At 42.8% G+C, this 15,572-nt stretch overlaps 1 protein-coding gene across 3 annotated transcripts in view; it reads right to left on the bottom strand.

Moving 5' to 3' along the window:
* Positions 1–15,572, bottom strand: part of MELK (maternal embryonic leucine zipper kinase) — a 265,917-nt gene that overhangs the window by 173,318 nt on the left and 77,027 nt on the right. For all 3 annotated transcript variants that reach the window (XM_029610905.1, XM_029610904.1, XM_029610906.1), the window contains one exon: positions 6,045–6,143. In XM_029610905.1, the coding sequence (XP_029466765.1) occupies positions 6,045–6,143 (99 nt within the window). The remainder of the gene's footprint in view (positions 1–6,044; positions 6,144–15,572) is intronic.

Raw genomic sequence — 15,572 nt, 5'->3', positions numbered from 1 at the left:
CATGGATCTCTCCTGCGACTGTAGAAGCTAGGAACCTTCGCATTTCGAGAAGTCACCAGCGATCCACAATCAGCTGATACTCTTCAGCTTACAACACCCACTTTCCTGGGTCCAGACTCTCCCTGCTGAGAAAGTCCAATCTTAAAGTTGTCTTTTCCTGCAATCAATATGAGAGGCTGAGATCTGCAGATGACCTTCTGCCCATTCCATCAGCTGGTCTATTTCCTGTGACACTTGCTGGCTCTTGGTTCCTCCCTGGCGATTGATATAGGCCACCGTCGCATTGTCAGACATCACACAAACTGCTTGATTCCACAGCCTGTGGCTGAACTGCAAGAATGCAGCCGTACCTGCCTAGGCCTCCAGGTGATTGATTGGACTCTTCAGCATTCCAGCACCCCTAGGCTGTAACTCCAGACAGTGAGCCCCCCCAACTATGGAGACTTGCATCTGTCGGGAGTACCAACCAGGCCAGAAAGGACAAGGGAACTCCCAGGTGATCCTCCTACTTGCCAGGTTCTTATGGCCTGGATTGGCCACTGTTGGAAACAGGATGCTGGGCTTGATGGACCCTTGGTCTGACCCAGTATGGCATGTTCTTAACCACCACTGGAGGCGGGAGCAGATTTCCAGCAGCAACTGGAGCCAAACTGCATAATCCTGAAACTGCAGGTTCCAAAGAGATAGAGAGCGCTGAAAAGGATGCATATGCACCCTTGCCTATAGCACCACTTCCAGGTTAGCTGCCATCAAAACGAGTACCTGTAGGTAGGACCACACTGTTGGGCATATGGTGTGATGCTTAGGCTTGTTTACCAGCACCTTTACTGTGGTAAATGTGCGTCAGAACAGCTCACATTCAAAAGTGAAATGCACCAAAAAAAAAATATATATATATAATATATATCGCCTAGAAGAAAGTGCAGCAAGGCACATGCACAACCTGTGTGCAAAGCGCATAAAAAAAAAAAAGTTTGTGCGCCCAAAACAGAGCACATCCTTCAAGGCCATTCCTCCCTCTACGGGGATAGTCATCCACTTGGTGACTGTGCACACAAGTGCATCCACTTATAGAAAAAGTAATAGCTCTCTCGCTGCTGGATCCAGGGGGTACAGTTCTTCCAAGACTCGCCCCCCCTTTTGAAATTAGCTTTGGGGTACCCCATGCAAAATAAATCAATTCTTGAATGGCCGCCATAACAGGGAAAACACAAGAGGCTTTATGCAAAGAAATAAAAAATGGGATATTTCTTGGGCTCAGTCATGGACTCAGCCCCAGGGACTCCCAGCATCTTCAATGTAACTCGTCTCTATGAAAGAACCGCAACAGTCCTATACAGTTCCAATCCCGGAGATATTTCCCCATCCTCCAGGGAGTAGGATCGAATTCCATCATCCATGCCATCCGGGTCCCCATCAGTAAGGCCGGCTGCCGATCTAGGTGTACTTTGACGCATAAACGTAGCACCAGGCGTGCGAGAAGTCACTACCTGCGCCTCTGACCAGGCAAAAATTGGTCGGGACAGAGGGCTGCAGGAGGAAAAAAAAGGGACTGCAATCCTAGAAAAAATCCCACCCAAGAAAAGGCAGAAGGATCAGTATACGATGGTGATCAAAAAAGCAAACAAACAATGTTAGGAATTAAGAAGAGAATTGCAAATAAAACAATGTCATAATGCCTCTGTATCAATCCATGGTAAGACAGCATCTTGAATACTGTGTGCAATTCTGGTCACCACATCTCAAAAAAAGATAGTTGCACAAGTGCAGAGAAGGACAACCAAAATGGTAAGTGGCATGGAACAGCTGCCCTATGAGGTAAGGCTAAGGAAGTTAGGGCTGATCCGTTTGGAGAAGAGACGACTGAGAAGGGATATGATAGAGGACTACAAAATCATGAAAAGGACTTGAAAAAGTTAATGTAAATCAATTATTTACTCTCTCATAATAGAAAGACTAGGGGGCACTCCATGAAGTTAGCAAGTAGCTCATTTAAAACAAATCAAAGAAAATTCTCACACTCAGTACATAGGCTCTGGAATTCAGTGCCAGAGGATGTGGTTACAGCAGTTAGTGTAACTGGGTTTAAAAAGGGTTTGGATAAGTTCCTATAGGAAAAATCGATAAACTTCTATCAATTAACAAGCAATAGTGGCTTGAGATTTGTTTGAGTACTTGCCAAGTACTTGTGACTTGGATTGGCCACTTTTGGAAACAGGATACTGGGCTTGATGAACCGTTGGTCTGACCCAGTATGGCAACTTCTTATGTTCTTATCCATGCCAAAACCAGAAGGCACCTGTCCTGTGCCCAATGAACTACCTTCCCCCACTGATGAACTAGTTAAGGGAGTTCCAGAGTCAGGCACCCTCTTCTGACACAGGCCTTCATGAAGCTGGGAAGAACCGGGCTTAGTAAAATCAGATGAAGGCAATTCTTCCTGAGCCTCCAAGCAGCACTGACAAGTTAGAGGGAACACCAGGCTGAGATGCCTGAATATGACAAGCAGCACAGAGAGTAAGGCATTTAGGAAATCAGAGGAATTACTACAAACAACCCAAATTTTTTTTTAATTTATACTTTTATTTTCTTAAATGATACATCATGAATACTTAAGAAATGTGTCAATGTATAGTCATCATAACAATTCCAATACAAATATAGTTCATTGTTTAACATATCCATAATTGGGGGAACAAAAGAAAGATATATGATTAAATATACATTTATATATAAATTATTAGAACTCATTAACACCCGAGTTCTAATGATCCACATATAAAGGAGAAAGGAGCTATCTTTTTTTAATGAATGTCAGTCTCTAAGTTCGTGGCTTGAGTTTTATCATTCAGAAATGTTTCTAGATATGTAGCATCATTAAATCCTAATTTTTTTCCTGATAGGTAATAAAACATGAGCATGTAAATTTAAGGAAAAAATGTCACCCCCAGTGCCACTACCCAACATTTTAAAGATAAAAAATATTTCCTTCTTGCCTGAGTGGCATATGCGACATCAGGGAAAATTTGGACTATCTCCACAAAAAGGAACATCTCTATTCCTAAAAAACTTTTTAAACAGTACACCCTTGTCTTGTTCTGCAAAGGACACAAATAGGGTTGCCCTGAAATCTATTAAATCAATAGATTCTTCTAAGTAGGTTGTAATACCTAGGGGCTAGGCAATCCTACATTTTCATTTGGTTGTTCAACTTCTCACAAGTTTTTTAGGAAAATAATATATCTTCGACAATCTAGGAAAATCTGACTCTTCATAACTTAATATCTCAAAAAATATTTAAACATCTCCATGGGAGACAGCAACCGTGTTAAAGGAAAATTGTCAAATTTTTAGATCTTAATAAATTCTCCATGTACTCAGTATTACTATGCATAAGGAAATTCTCGCATAAACACGTATTCAGAATTTTGAATTAATTGAACTTTTGTATTCAGAGCAGATACCACCTTTTCACAATTATCAATTTTCTTTGCTTGTTCAACTATAGTAATTATTAGCATTTATTACAGTCGACAAAGTACTATTCCTCAGTTATATTGTCATCAAGCCTTGAAATCGTTTGCCATAAATCTAATAATGTAACATTACCTGGGTTAACCCCAGGGTTAATATTACTTCCTATAAGAACCGGAGGTATACTAGATCTATCATTTAGTTGAGAAACAACATTACCAGTCCTAGGAGATTCTGCTTGTTTTACCAAGCTTAAGTCCCGTTGCACCACTCCTACAGTTTCTTTTGCCACTCCAGTTGATGGACTACTGCTTGGCTGTGGCGGAAACGACGGTCCTTCGCCTGGACTAAGGGAGGATAATGAATTTCCTCCCAAAATGTCCTCGGGTGGCAGATCCATCTGCCGAAAGACATGATGGTCCATTGGGCCTGTGCGATTTTGCTGCAGAGGAGAGGAGGGAAACATCTTCGCTTTTCTTTTCCTCCCCATCAACAGGAAAAAGAAAGGAAGTTAGGGTACTGCCCAGGCACCAGACTCACCCGGACCAAGCTGCGCGCGCGTTGCACCAGCAGTCGTGATGCGCCGCTCTTCCAGAGATAAACGCGGTGACCACGCCGCTTTGACATCATGTGCGGTGACAATGGTATTCTCACCGGCTCGGGATGTTTTACGGAGCTCTCCACTGGTCAGTAAGTCTCTGTGGAGAGCAAAAACCCTCTCCTTCTCTCTCTCCCTCACAACTCACTTTTTTTTGCTTTATCAGAGGTCAGCCCGTCTCTACCGAGTACAGACTGTCACCACCGCACTTTGCTTCCTGCACGCCTTTCAGCTGGATCTCCCATCAGTTAAGTCCACGCTGGGAACCGCCTACAGGACCAAGGCACTAGACCGAGGGAGGGACCTTATGGTATCACCTCAGGAAAGCGGTGCATAGTCTCCTTTAATCTCTTTTTTTTTTCTTTTTTTTTTAAAGCAATCCCCCAGTAGGGAGATTCATTTCCACCATCTGCTGGAGACAGACTGCAAGCTGATGTCACTGCAGGGAGATAGATAGATACTGTGATGTCAGCTTTACTCAGTCTGGTAGAGGTGCATAACCCACTGGTTCTGGATTCATCTGTCTAATGCTAAGAAAGCTTATTTTAAAAACAGTACATGCGCATGTGAAGGAGTGCCTTACTACCCCCTCCCTAACCTATGCGGGAACAGACTACATGCCTTGTCCACTTTAAATCCCTACAGTGAGAGAGCACTGTATGGGTGAGACCCTGCTAGGCAGGAAGAGCTCTGTGGGCAGCACCCAGCTGGGCAGGTTAAGAGGCAAAGCCCTGCTGGGATCAGGAGGTCCCTGACCCTCAATTAGAAGGCAACTCCTAAATACATTGCTGAACTAATCAAAGCTTGAGTAGACTGTTGGAAGCAAGCAGTCTGGGTATAGGAGAAGGCATCTCCTAATTACTTTGCTGTCCTAACTGAAGCTGGAGTACTACTGCTGACTGTAGACTCTACTATGATACTATGTTGAAAAGTGTAAATAAAGCTTTTAATATATTAAGGAAATGCTGGAGTCAGCATGGTTTCATCCTCCAGCCTAAGAAAGTTGCTCTGTCATCCCATGGCGCATTCACATAGATTTAAAATTCCACTGTATGAGTGCTCACGCCCACATATGCACTTATGTGGGCGCATGCATGCTCATTTTAAAGTTAGTCTTAGTTGTATAGATCAGGCAAATCCAAATCCTCCTAAACCTGCATCTGCCCATCCTCACTAACAATCCACACTGTTCTGTCATATCTACATTAATTATTTTTTTGCTAGTTTTTCTGGTCCTCTTTTTTTGTGTGTTCCCTGTAACCCAGTCACCCTAGCAATTGTTATTTGTAGGGGACCATAGACCTCATGCTTCCTAAGCATACACCCTAATTCACATGTGCAGGTGAAACTTTTGTACAATGGATGGGATTCTCTACCCTTGGGGTGTATGGGTACTGCCCCTATAGCATCCCCAGTTCCATCTGATGAGAAAAAACAATCAGTTTAGAAATCAAACTCCAGTCTCCCACATGGCAACATGCAGCACTACCAATAGATCAGCCCCATGTTTACTTATTTTGAGCTCCTCTTCCTATCAAACAAAGGCTAATCCAATCGTACTGACTGGGTGGGTTGGAGTTTGTCTGGGAGCATTTTCCTCACCTTATAAAGTTTTAAATGGCAAGACAAATTTCAAGCTAACTTGGTGAAGAGCTTTTATTGGTGTGGGTGGACATTAGACTTTCAGTTTTAAAACTTGTGGAGTGCTTTTGGGGAGGATGTTGGAAATTTTGCAATAAGCAATGCATTGGGATTACTGTACAATAAAACTGCAATAGAATTTTATGCCACTATGTCAACCCCATTTCGTTTTTAGCTATGCTTCTTTACCAGAAGATACTTTAAACATGAGAAACATGTCTAGACTATTTGCTCAGAGAAAAAGACAATAAGCATTTCACTTCCATACATTTGTGATGGCTCCAAAAAGACACCTATAAAGAATATTTATCAAACATTAAAATATTCTTACCATTATTTTCTTATAGAGTATTATGACATTATCATCATCAAACGGTAGGTAGCCACACATTAGTGCATACATCAGCACTCCCATGCTCCAGATATCCGCCTAGAAGTGATAATGATATTGTCAGAAGCAAATAAATCTCATGTTTGCTCATTTTGTTTAGATTATTTCTAGTCAAGGACAGTCAGCCACTGGAAAAATATTTAGTCTTTTATAAATTGAAAACTATAGGTTCAGAAAATCCAATGTCATATTTAAAAAAAAAAAAAATTGTATTGAATACCTTTTTACCGCATAAACACGCTATGGTAATATCTGCATAAAAACACAGGGGTCAATTTTGAAACATCACAGGATACCTGAAGCCTTCAAAGCAAGATCACTATCTTATTTCATGTATGGTTTAGTAGGATCTACTATACATTTTTCACTCCTATTGATAACTTCAGTTGCTCAAAACTCTGCACTAGCACTACTGAAGTTATGCAAGTTCCAAGTCACTCAGATAGAAATGGAGTATGGTCATGAACTATTAGGAGGACCAGTGTGTATATACGTACATGGCAGGTAAAAGTCTCCCAATTAATCAAGAAAAAAATGGGCTTTAAAAAAAAAAAGAAATACTTGGGTAAAATAACTACAGCAGTTTTAAATGCATTTTACAAGAACAAAGGTCATGAAGCCAACATTGCATAAACATAGAAGCTCACAATTTAATATTCAGAATTTTTATACAGTTACCAAACAGAAAAATAAAGAAAAAAAAAAAAAAGTCAGCCAATCTTCCATAAACAGGATAGCAAAATTGCTTACCTTGTAATAGGTGTTATCCCAAGACAGCAGGATATAGTCCTCACATATGGGTGATGTCACCGACTGAGCCCTTTGCGGGAAAACTGTCAAAGTTTCTAGAAACCTTTGACTGGCACTCTGAGCATGCCATGATATTCTCTGCCACAGGGGTTTCTCTGTCTCTAGTCTCGTATGTAGCAATAAGCTTTAGCAAAAGGTATGAGACCCAACTCCGCGGGGTGGCGGGTGGGTTTCGTGAGGACTACATCCTGCTGTCCTGGGATAACACCTATTACAAGGTAAGCAATTTTGCTTTATCCCAGGACAAGCAGGATGCTAGTCCTCACATATGGGTGATTAGCAAGCTACAGGCTGAGTCATTTTGTAGTGAAGCAACAGTGAAGTATTGTTGTTGAAAATGAGTCAGCCGAAAATCACAGCAGGTTGGATGTAGAAGAGGAGTTGGGATTAAACTGGAAACAAGTTCTTTGAGACAGATTGTCCATAGGCTGAATCTTGTCTTCCTTCTTTGTCCAAACAATAATGAGCTGCAAAGGTGTGAAGAGAACTCCATGTTGCCGCTTCACATATGTCAAGGATTGGCACTGAACGATAGTGCGCTATTGAGGTTGACATTGTCCTTACTGAATGCGCCTTTACTCGCCCTTGGAGAGGAAGGTCTGCTTTTTCATAGCAAAACTGTATGCAATCTGCTAACCAGTTGGATAGAGTATGTTTACCCACTGCCTTACCCAGTTTGTTTGGATCATAAGATACAAAGAGTTGAGTGGATTTCCTGTGGACTGCAGTGCGATCTAAGTAGAATGCTAACGCACGCTTACAGTCCAAGGTATGTAAGGCCCGTTCTCCTTGGTGAGAATGAGGCCTTGGAAAAAATGTGGGCAAAACTATGGATTGGTTCAAGTGGAATTCCGTAACTACTTTGGGAAGGAATTTTGGATGTATACGGAGAACCACTCATGTAGGAATTTCGTGTAGGGTGAATATGTGACAAGTGCTTGTAACTCACTTACCCTTCTTGCTGATGTAATGGCTATGAGGAAGATAGTCTTCCATGTGAGAAATTTAAAATCACAGGAATTCATGGGTTTGAAAGGAGAACGCATGAATCTTGTTAAGACCAGATTCAGGTCCCATTCTGTGACTGGGAGCCGAATTGGTGGTTTAAGTTGAGTTAAACCTCTCATAAACCTACTGACAAGAGGTTGTATGGATATTGGTGCATCTCCCATCTTGTTTTGGTAAGCTGAGATTGCACTTAAGTGTACTCTTACAGATGAAGTCTGGAGACCAGATTCTGAAAGATGGAATAAATAGTCTAGTAGAGAAGTAGTGGGGCAGGTGAAAAGATCAATATTAGTTTGCTGGCACCACAAAGCAAATAGTTTCCATTTGGAAGAATAGTTCTTTTGTGTGGAAGGTTTACATGAAGCTATAAGCACTTGAGATACATTGGTTGAAAGATTGAGTGGTTGTAAGATCAAGCTTTCAACATCCATGCTGTCAGGGATAGGGATTGAAGGTTGAGATGGCGCAACTGACCCTGATCCTGAGTTATGAGAGTGGGAGTTACTCCCAAGCGAATTGGATCCCTGACTGAGAGGTCTAGCAGTGTGGGAAACCATACTTGACAAGGCCAATATGGGGCTATGAGGATCATGGACCCCTTGTCCTGTTGTAGCTTCACTAGAGTTTTGGTTATGAGTGGTATCGGAGGATACGCATAGAGAAGGCCTGAGTTCAAAGGACAAGCAAATGCGTCCTTGGCTGGCTGGTTTTTCTGTTTGTGAAGAGAACAGAATCTGTCCACTTTGTGATTCAGATGTGACACAAAGAGGTCTATTGTTGGTTGTTCCCAACGTTGAAATATCCTGGTTGCTACTGCGGGATCCAGGGACCATTTGTGTGGTTGGAAGTGACGACTGAGTCGATCTGCCACCAAGTTGTGAATGCCTGCCAGATAAGTGGCCTGGAGAAACATTGAGTGGTTCAGGACCCAGCCCCAAATCTGTGCAGCTTCCTGACAAAGGTGATACGAGCCCGTACCTCCCTGTTTGTTGATGTACCACATGGCTACTGTGTTGTCCGTTTGGATCAGAACAGACTTTTGAAAAAGGCAGTCCTTGAACACATGAAGGCATAACGTATAGCTCGAAGCTCCAGAAAATTGATTTGAAATGTTGCTTCGCGTTTTGTCCAAGTACCCTGGGTTTGGAGGTTGTGTATGTGAGCTCCCCAACCCAAGATGGATGCATCTGTAGTTAGCGTTATCTGTGGGACTGGTTTTGGAAGGGTAGGCCGTTGTACAAATTGTCCTTGTTCACCCACCAAAGTAGAGATGAACGCAGCTGGATGGTTACTTGAATTGGAGAATGCAGTGGTTGAATGGCTTGGATTCATTGTGATCTTAAAGTCCATTGAGTTACCCTCATGGCTAACCTTGCCATAGGAGTGACATGAACTGTGGAGGCCATGTGGCCTAGTAAGGTTAGAAACTGATCAGCTGTTGCTAGTTTCTTTGAGTGAATAGAGTTTGCCAAAAGGGACAGTGTTTCTGCTCAATGCTTGCGTAGAAAGGCCTTCAAAAGGATGGTGTTCAATTCTGCTCCTATGAATTGAAGCAGGTGAGATGGAGAAAGATGGGACTTTTGATAATTGATGAGAAAGCCCATGGAGTGAAGTACAGTAATTGTTCGACTGAGAGAAGCCAGAGCTCCATGTTGAGATAGACGACTAGCTCATCAGAAGTCAAAGTAGGGAAAAACATGGACACTTTCCTTGTACAAGTGTGCTGCTATTACTGCTAGACATTTGGTGAATACTCTGGGAGCAGAGGCAAGTCCGAATGGTAGTATTCTGTACTGGAAATGTTGATGCCCCACCATGAAGTGCAGATATTTGCAATGAGGAGGGTATATTGAATGTGAGCGTAAGCTTCTTGAAGATCCAGAGAACAAAGCCAATCTCCTGTTTGAAGAAGTGGAAGCATGGTGCCTAGAAAGAATATCCTGAACTTTTCTTTCTTTAGAAATTTGTTGAGATTTCTGAGGTCTAGGATGGGACGTAGGCCTCCGGTTTTCTTTGGAATGAGGAAATATAATCCTCTGCCCTGCTGAGCCCGGGGCACTGGCTCTACAGCCCTGGCTTTCAGAAAGGTGGATAAGTCTACTTGCAACTGGGGTCTGTGATTGAGAGAGTGAGAGTGAGAGTGAGAGATCTGTGAGGAGAATCTGTTGGAGTTGAGAGGAAATAGAGTTGGTAACCTCGAGATACTATTGCAAGTACCCATTGGTCTGTTATTGGTATCCAGTTGTTGTAAAATTCGGATACTCTGCCTCCTACAGGAAGTTCCGGCTGAGGATTGGAGATGTAGCTGTATTCTCTGGAAATTGTTTCAAAATCCAGTAGCAGGGCCTGTCTGTGGTGTAGGTTGAGGCCTAGTTGCCCTAGTTTGTCTTGGTTGAGGCCTTTGCTGTGTTCTAGAAGGTCTGGCCCTAGATGTAGGAGGGAAGTACCTTTGTCTATAAAAAGGCCTTCTGGATTCCTTTCTTTGAGGCCTACGCCCAGAGTGCTTAGTGGGATCCTGTGGAATTGATGAAAGCTGTCGAAGGAACTTACTGAAACCCTCAAACTGTGTGACTGCATCCTGGACTTTGGATCCAAAAAGGTTATCTCCTAAGCAGGGGAGATCTACTAATTTATCCTGGACCTCAGGTCTGAGGTCCGAGGCCTTAAGCCATGCCCATCTGGCACTGATCCCAGATGCAGCCACCCTGGAAGCCATATCAAAGCAGTCATAGGCTGCTCAGACTTCATGTTTACCTGCCTCCAGTCCTTTATGGATGATGGCTTGTGCTGCCTCTTATTGAGATGGAAGAGATGGTAGAAACTCCTGCATTTGTTTCCATAAGTCCTTTGATCCTGGGTCATGTAGAGTTGGTATTAAGAGATTCTCAAATTCAACATGGCCCCTTGATAGACCTTGCGACCCAGGGAATCCAAAAATCTGTGGTCTTTGCCTGGGGGATTTGATGAATGTGGTCTAATTCGTTTGAATTTTTTCTGAGCAGATTCCACCACAACTGATTGGTGGGGAGCTGCGACTTCTGGTAGCCAGGAGCAGACTGCACCAAATATGTACTTTCCATACGTTTGACAGCTTGCACTGAGCAAGGATGCTCCCAAATACGATGTTGAAATTCTAAGAGAACATCATGTACTGGTATAGCCACCAGTTGCTTTGGAGGGTCTACAAATTGAAGTACCACCAGGGTTTGTTGTCTGGTATCTTGCTCTGTTACTAATTTGAAGGGAATGGTGTCAGCCATTTCCTGGACAAAAGTTGTGAAGGAAAAATCTTCTGGAGGAGATTTTTTTCCGTGGATCAGGTGGAGATGGCTCAGACAAAGTCTTCAGATGAAGTTTCTGATAGTGTGTCAACTCCAAGTGTCATTCTTGGACTTGTGGAGAAGTTGTTGAAGTTTTAGGTGGTGGAGGAATTCCAGAAGGTCCTGGTAATGGATCTTCAGTAGATTATTCCTCAGGATGCTCTTCCCGTGGATTAGAAGGAAGAGAATCAAGCAGATCCTGATTCCTTTTCATTAATATCTGGTGTAGTGCTGAGTGTCCTGGAGTCCCAGGAGTGAGTGGCACCGATGGTATTGGCTTCGGGACCGAAGATGGGACCATTATCTTCGGTGGCCATCTTGAAGTCATTGTAGCTTTAGTACTTTGTATCGGTGCAGTTGTGAAAACTGGCATCTGTGCCGACATCGGCAGGGTCATCGGTATCAGCATGGTGATCGGTGTCTGCGAAGTCATCAATTTCGGCATTGGTGACGTCACCAGCATCTGCTCCTTTAGGGCCTGGGCTACCGCTTGTCTTATTAAAATTGACAATTCCTGCAATACAGCTGGTAGAGATGGAGTAGCTGTATGCGATGGCGGTGTGGGAGTTAATACATCACCAGATGCTTGTATAGGTTGTAATCGGCGATGTGGGCCCTGACGGTGGTTTCCTTAGTCTTCTGACATTTTGCGGTCGGTTCTCCCACTGATAGGGTTACCGCTGACGGTGTGTGTCTATGTCTATGTTTGGGCCTATGCTCGACTACTAACCTTATCGATGCCGTCGACGGTGATGCCTGATCTCCTGATCCCTCCAAGCGACATCTCTTCAGCAAAACCTTTTTAGAAACTCCTGCTGGGGACGATTTAGTCAATGTTGAGGGAGAAGGAATCAGCTGAAGGTGGAAAAGGTGTTCCATTTTTTCCTGTCTCAGTTTCCTTCCTTTGGGAGTCATCTCTGCACATTGAGGGCAGGATGAAACATCGTGCTTGTCCCCTAAACAGAGAACACACTCAAGGTGTGGGTCTGTTATAGACATATTCCGATTACAAATCGGACATTTTTTAAACCCAGAAGGCATCTTTTCAGCAACAGCCGTCGATGAAAAGAAGGAAAAAATTCTGAGAGAAAAGGTTTTTACTTTAAGTAAAAACAAGACTAGTTCTTCACCGGCCAGTGAAAGAAAAAAATCCCTTTGTGGGAGACAATCTTTTGAAATCAATGACTTTTCAGTCAGAAAAATGTGTGAGGAAAACTCACAGGACTCCTATCTCCGCGATGCTTACAGCAGCACGGAAAAAACGAAGACTAGAGACCCACCCGAGGCAGAGAATATCATGGCATGCTGGGCATGCTCAGTGGGCTCAGAGTGCCAGTCAAAAGTTTCTAGAAACTTTGACAGAAAGTTTTCCCGCAATAGGGCTCAGTCAGTGACATCACCCATATGTGAGGACTAGCATCCTGCTTGTCCTGAGATAAATAAAGAATCAGAATCTTAAGAACTCCATTCCACAGGTATGAATGCTATAAAGAGAATGTGTCTGAGAAACAGTCTTACCTGTTCACTTCCTTTCCTTGAATATTGCTACACCATTCCAGACGCATGGGTTTACACCACTGACTAGCAGACACTTTCTTCCCATGACATCACCACCAGAATATAGGATGGTGCAGTGCAGGCAAGTAAGTACCTGCATCCTTAGGTCTAAGCAATGGACGCAAACCTGCCCCAAGCTAATACCAACCTCTAACAATTACAGAATATAGGAGAAAATCCTTCAGGAAAAAAATCCTTGTCCTAATCCTAACCAGAGATAAATGGGAGAGATGAAAAGATGACAACGGTGGTAAAGACAGGAACTCCAGTTCTCTTGAAAAAAAAAAAAAAAAAAAAGACTGCATACACTTCTAGGACCTAAGACAATTTTTATTGTTGTCCATATTAAGCTTGTGCAAACGACCACAACTAGATACAGGAACTATCAAGATTTTCTTTTAAACTCAATGAGTTCCTCCCCACCAACATGCACATCCAGATAAATTGTGTTACATAAGAAAATGCCATACTGGGTCAGACCAAGGATCCATCAAGCCCAGCATCCTGTTTCCAACAGTGGCCAATCCAGGCCATAAGAACCTGGCAAGTACCCAAACACTAAGTCTATTCCATGTTACCGTTGCTAATGGCAGTGGCTATTCTCTAAGTGAACTTAATAGCAGGTAATGGACTTCTCCTCCAAGAACTTATCCAATCCTTTAAAGACAGCTACACTAACTGCACTAACCACATTCTCTGGGAATACTGTATTTTTCGCTCCATAAGACGCACTTTTTTCCCCCAAAAAATGGGGGGGGGGGGGGGGGGGGGGGAGAGGAATGTATGTGCGTCTTATGGAGCAAATATAAAAAAAAAGAAACCAAACAAACAAACAAACCCCACCCCACCCCCCTCCTGACTACCAAGACCTGCCAAAAGTCCCTGGTGGTCCAGCGGGGGTCCGGGAGCAGTTGTTAATTTAAAGGGTTGGGATGAGGCTTTTGTTTTGGGTGGGGGTGGGGGGGGTTCCCAGAGAAAGAAACGTTTTCTGATCTGGGGAGTGGACCGAAATGGCCCTCCCCAGATCCAAACCACAAAATGGGGAGGGGGAAAAAAAAATGTTATGCACTCCCCTAATTTGCTCCATAAAACACACAAACGCCTGGGGACAGAGCCGGTTTAGCACAAGTTTTTTTGTTTTTTTTATTTTTCCCCTCTGAATCCTAGGTGCATCTTATGGAGTGAAAAATACGGTAAATTCCAGTTTAATTGTGTATTGAGTGAAAAAGAACTCTGATTAGTTTTAAATGTGCCACATGCTAACTTCATGGAGTGCCCCCTAGTCTATTATCCGAAAGCATAAATACCCGATTCACATTTACCCATTCTAGACCTCTCATGATTTTAAACATCTCTATCATATCCCCCTTCAGCTGTCTCTTCTCCAAGCTGAAAAGTCCTAACCTCTTTAGTCTTCCCTCATAGGGGAGCTGTTCCATTCCCCTTATTTTGGTTGCCCTTCTCTGTACCTTCTCCATCGCAATTATCTCTTTTTTGAGATGCGGCGACCAGAATTGTACACAGTATTCAAGGTGCGGTCTCACCATGGAGTGATACAGAGGCATTATGACATTTTCCGTTTTATTCACCATTCCCTTTCTAATAATTCCCAACATTCTGTTTGCTTTTTTGACTGCCGCAGCACACTGAACCGACGATTTCAATGTGTTATCCACTATATCGCCTAGATCTCTTTCTTGGGTAGTAGCACCTAATATGGAACCTAACATTGTGTAACTATAGCATGGGTTATTTTTCCCTATATGCATCACCTTGCATTTATCCACATTAAATTTCATCTGCCATTTGGATGCCCAATTTTCCAGTCTCACAAGGTCTTCCTGCAATTTATCACAATCTGCTTGTGATTTAACTACTCTGAACAATTTTGTATCATCTGCAAATTTGATTACCTCACTTGTCATATTTCTTTCCAGATCATTTATAAAAGTAAGGGTCCCAATACAGATCCCTGAGGCACTCCACGCCCACTCCCTTCCACTGAGAAAATTGCCCATTTAATCCTACTCTGTTTCCTGTCTTTTAGTCAGTTTGTAATCCACAAAAGGACATCGCCACCTATCCCATGACTTTTTACTTTTCTTAGAAGCCTCTCATGAGGAAATTTGTGAAACGCCTTCTGAAAATCCAAGTACACTATATCTACTGGTTCACCTTTATCCACATGTTTATTAACTCCTTCAAAAAAGTGAAGCAGATTTGTGAGGCAAGACTTGCCCTGGGTAAAGCCATGCTGACTTTGTTCCATTAAACCATGGCTTTCTATATGTTCTGTGATTTTGATGTTTAGAACACTTTCCACTATTTTTCCTGGCACTGAAGTCAGGCTAACCGGTCTGTAGTTTCCCGGATCGCCCCTGGAGCCCTTTTTAAATATTGGGGTTACATTTGCTATCCTCCAGTCTTCAGGTACAATGGATGATTTTAATGATAAGTTACACATTTTTACTAATAGTTCTGAAATTTCATTTTTTAGTTCCTTCAGAACTCTGGGGTGTATACCATCCGGTCCAGGTGATTTACTACTCTTCAGTTTGTCAATCAGGCCTACCACATCTTCTAGGTTCACCGTGATTTGGTTCAGTCCATCTGAATCATTACCCATAAAAACCTTCTCCAGTACGGGTACCTCCCCAACATCCTCTTAGTAAACACAGAAGCTAAGAAATCATTTAATCTTTCCCCGATGGCTTATCTTCTCTAAGTGCCCCTTCAACCCCTTGATCATGTAATGGTCCAACTGACTCTCTCA

The sequence above is a fragment of the Rhinatrema bivittatum genome, chromosome 8, assembly GCF_901001135.1.
Source record: "Rhinatrema bivittatum chromosome 8, aRhiBiv1.1, whole genome shotgun sequence".
NCBI lineage: Eukaryota > Metazoa > Chordata > Amphibia > Gymnophiona > Rhinatrematidae > Rhinatrema > Rhinatrema bivittatum.
Note: the sequence above shows the minus strand (reverse complement) of the source record. Positions and strands in the feature narration are given on the sequence as shown.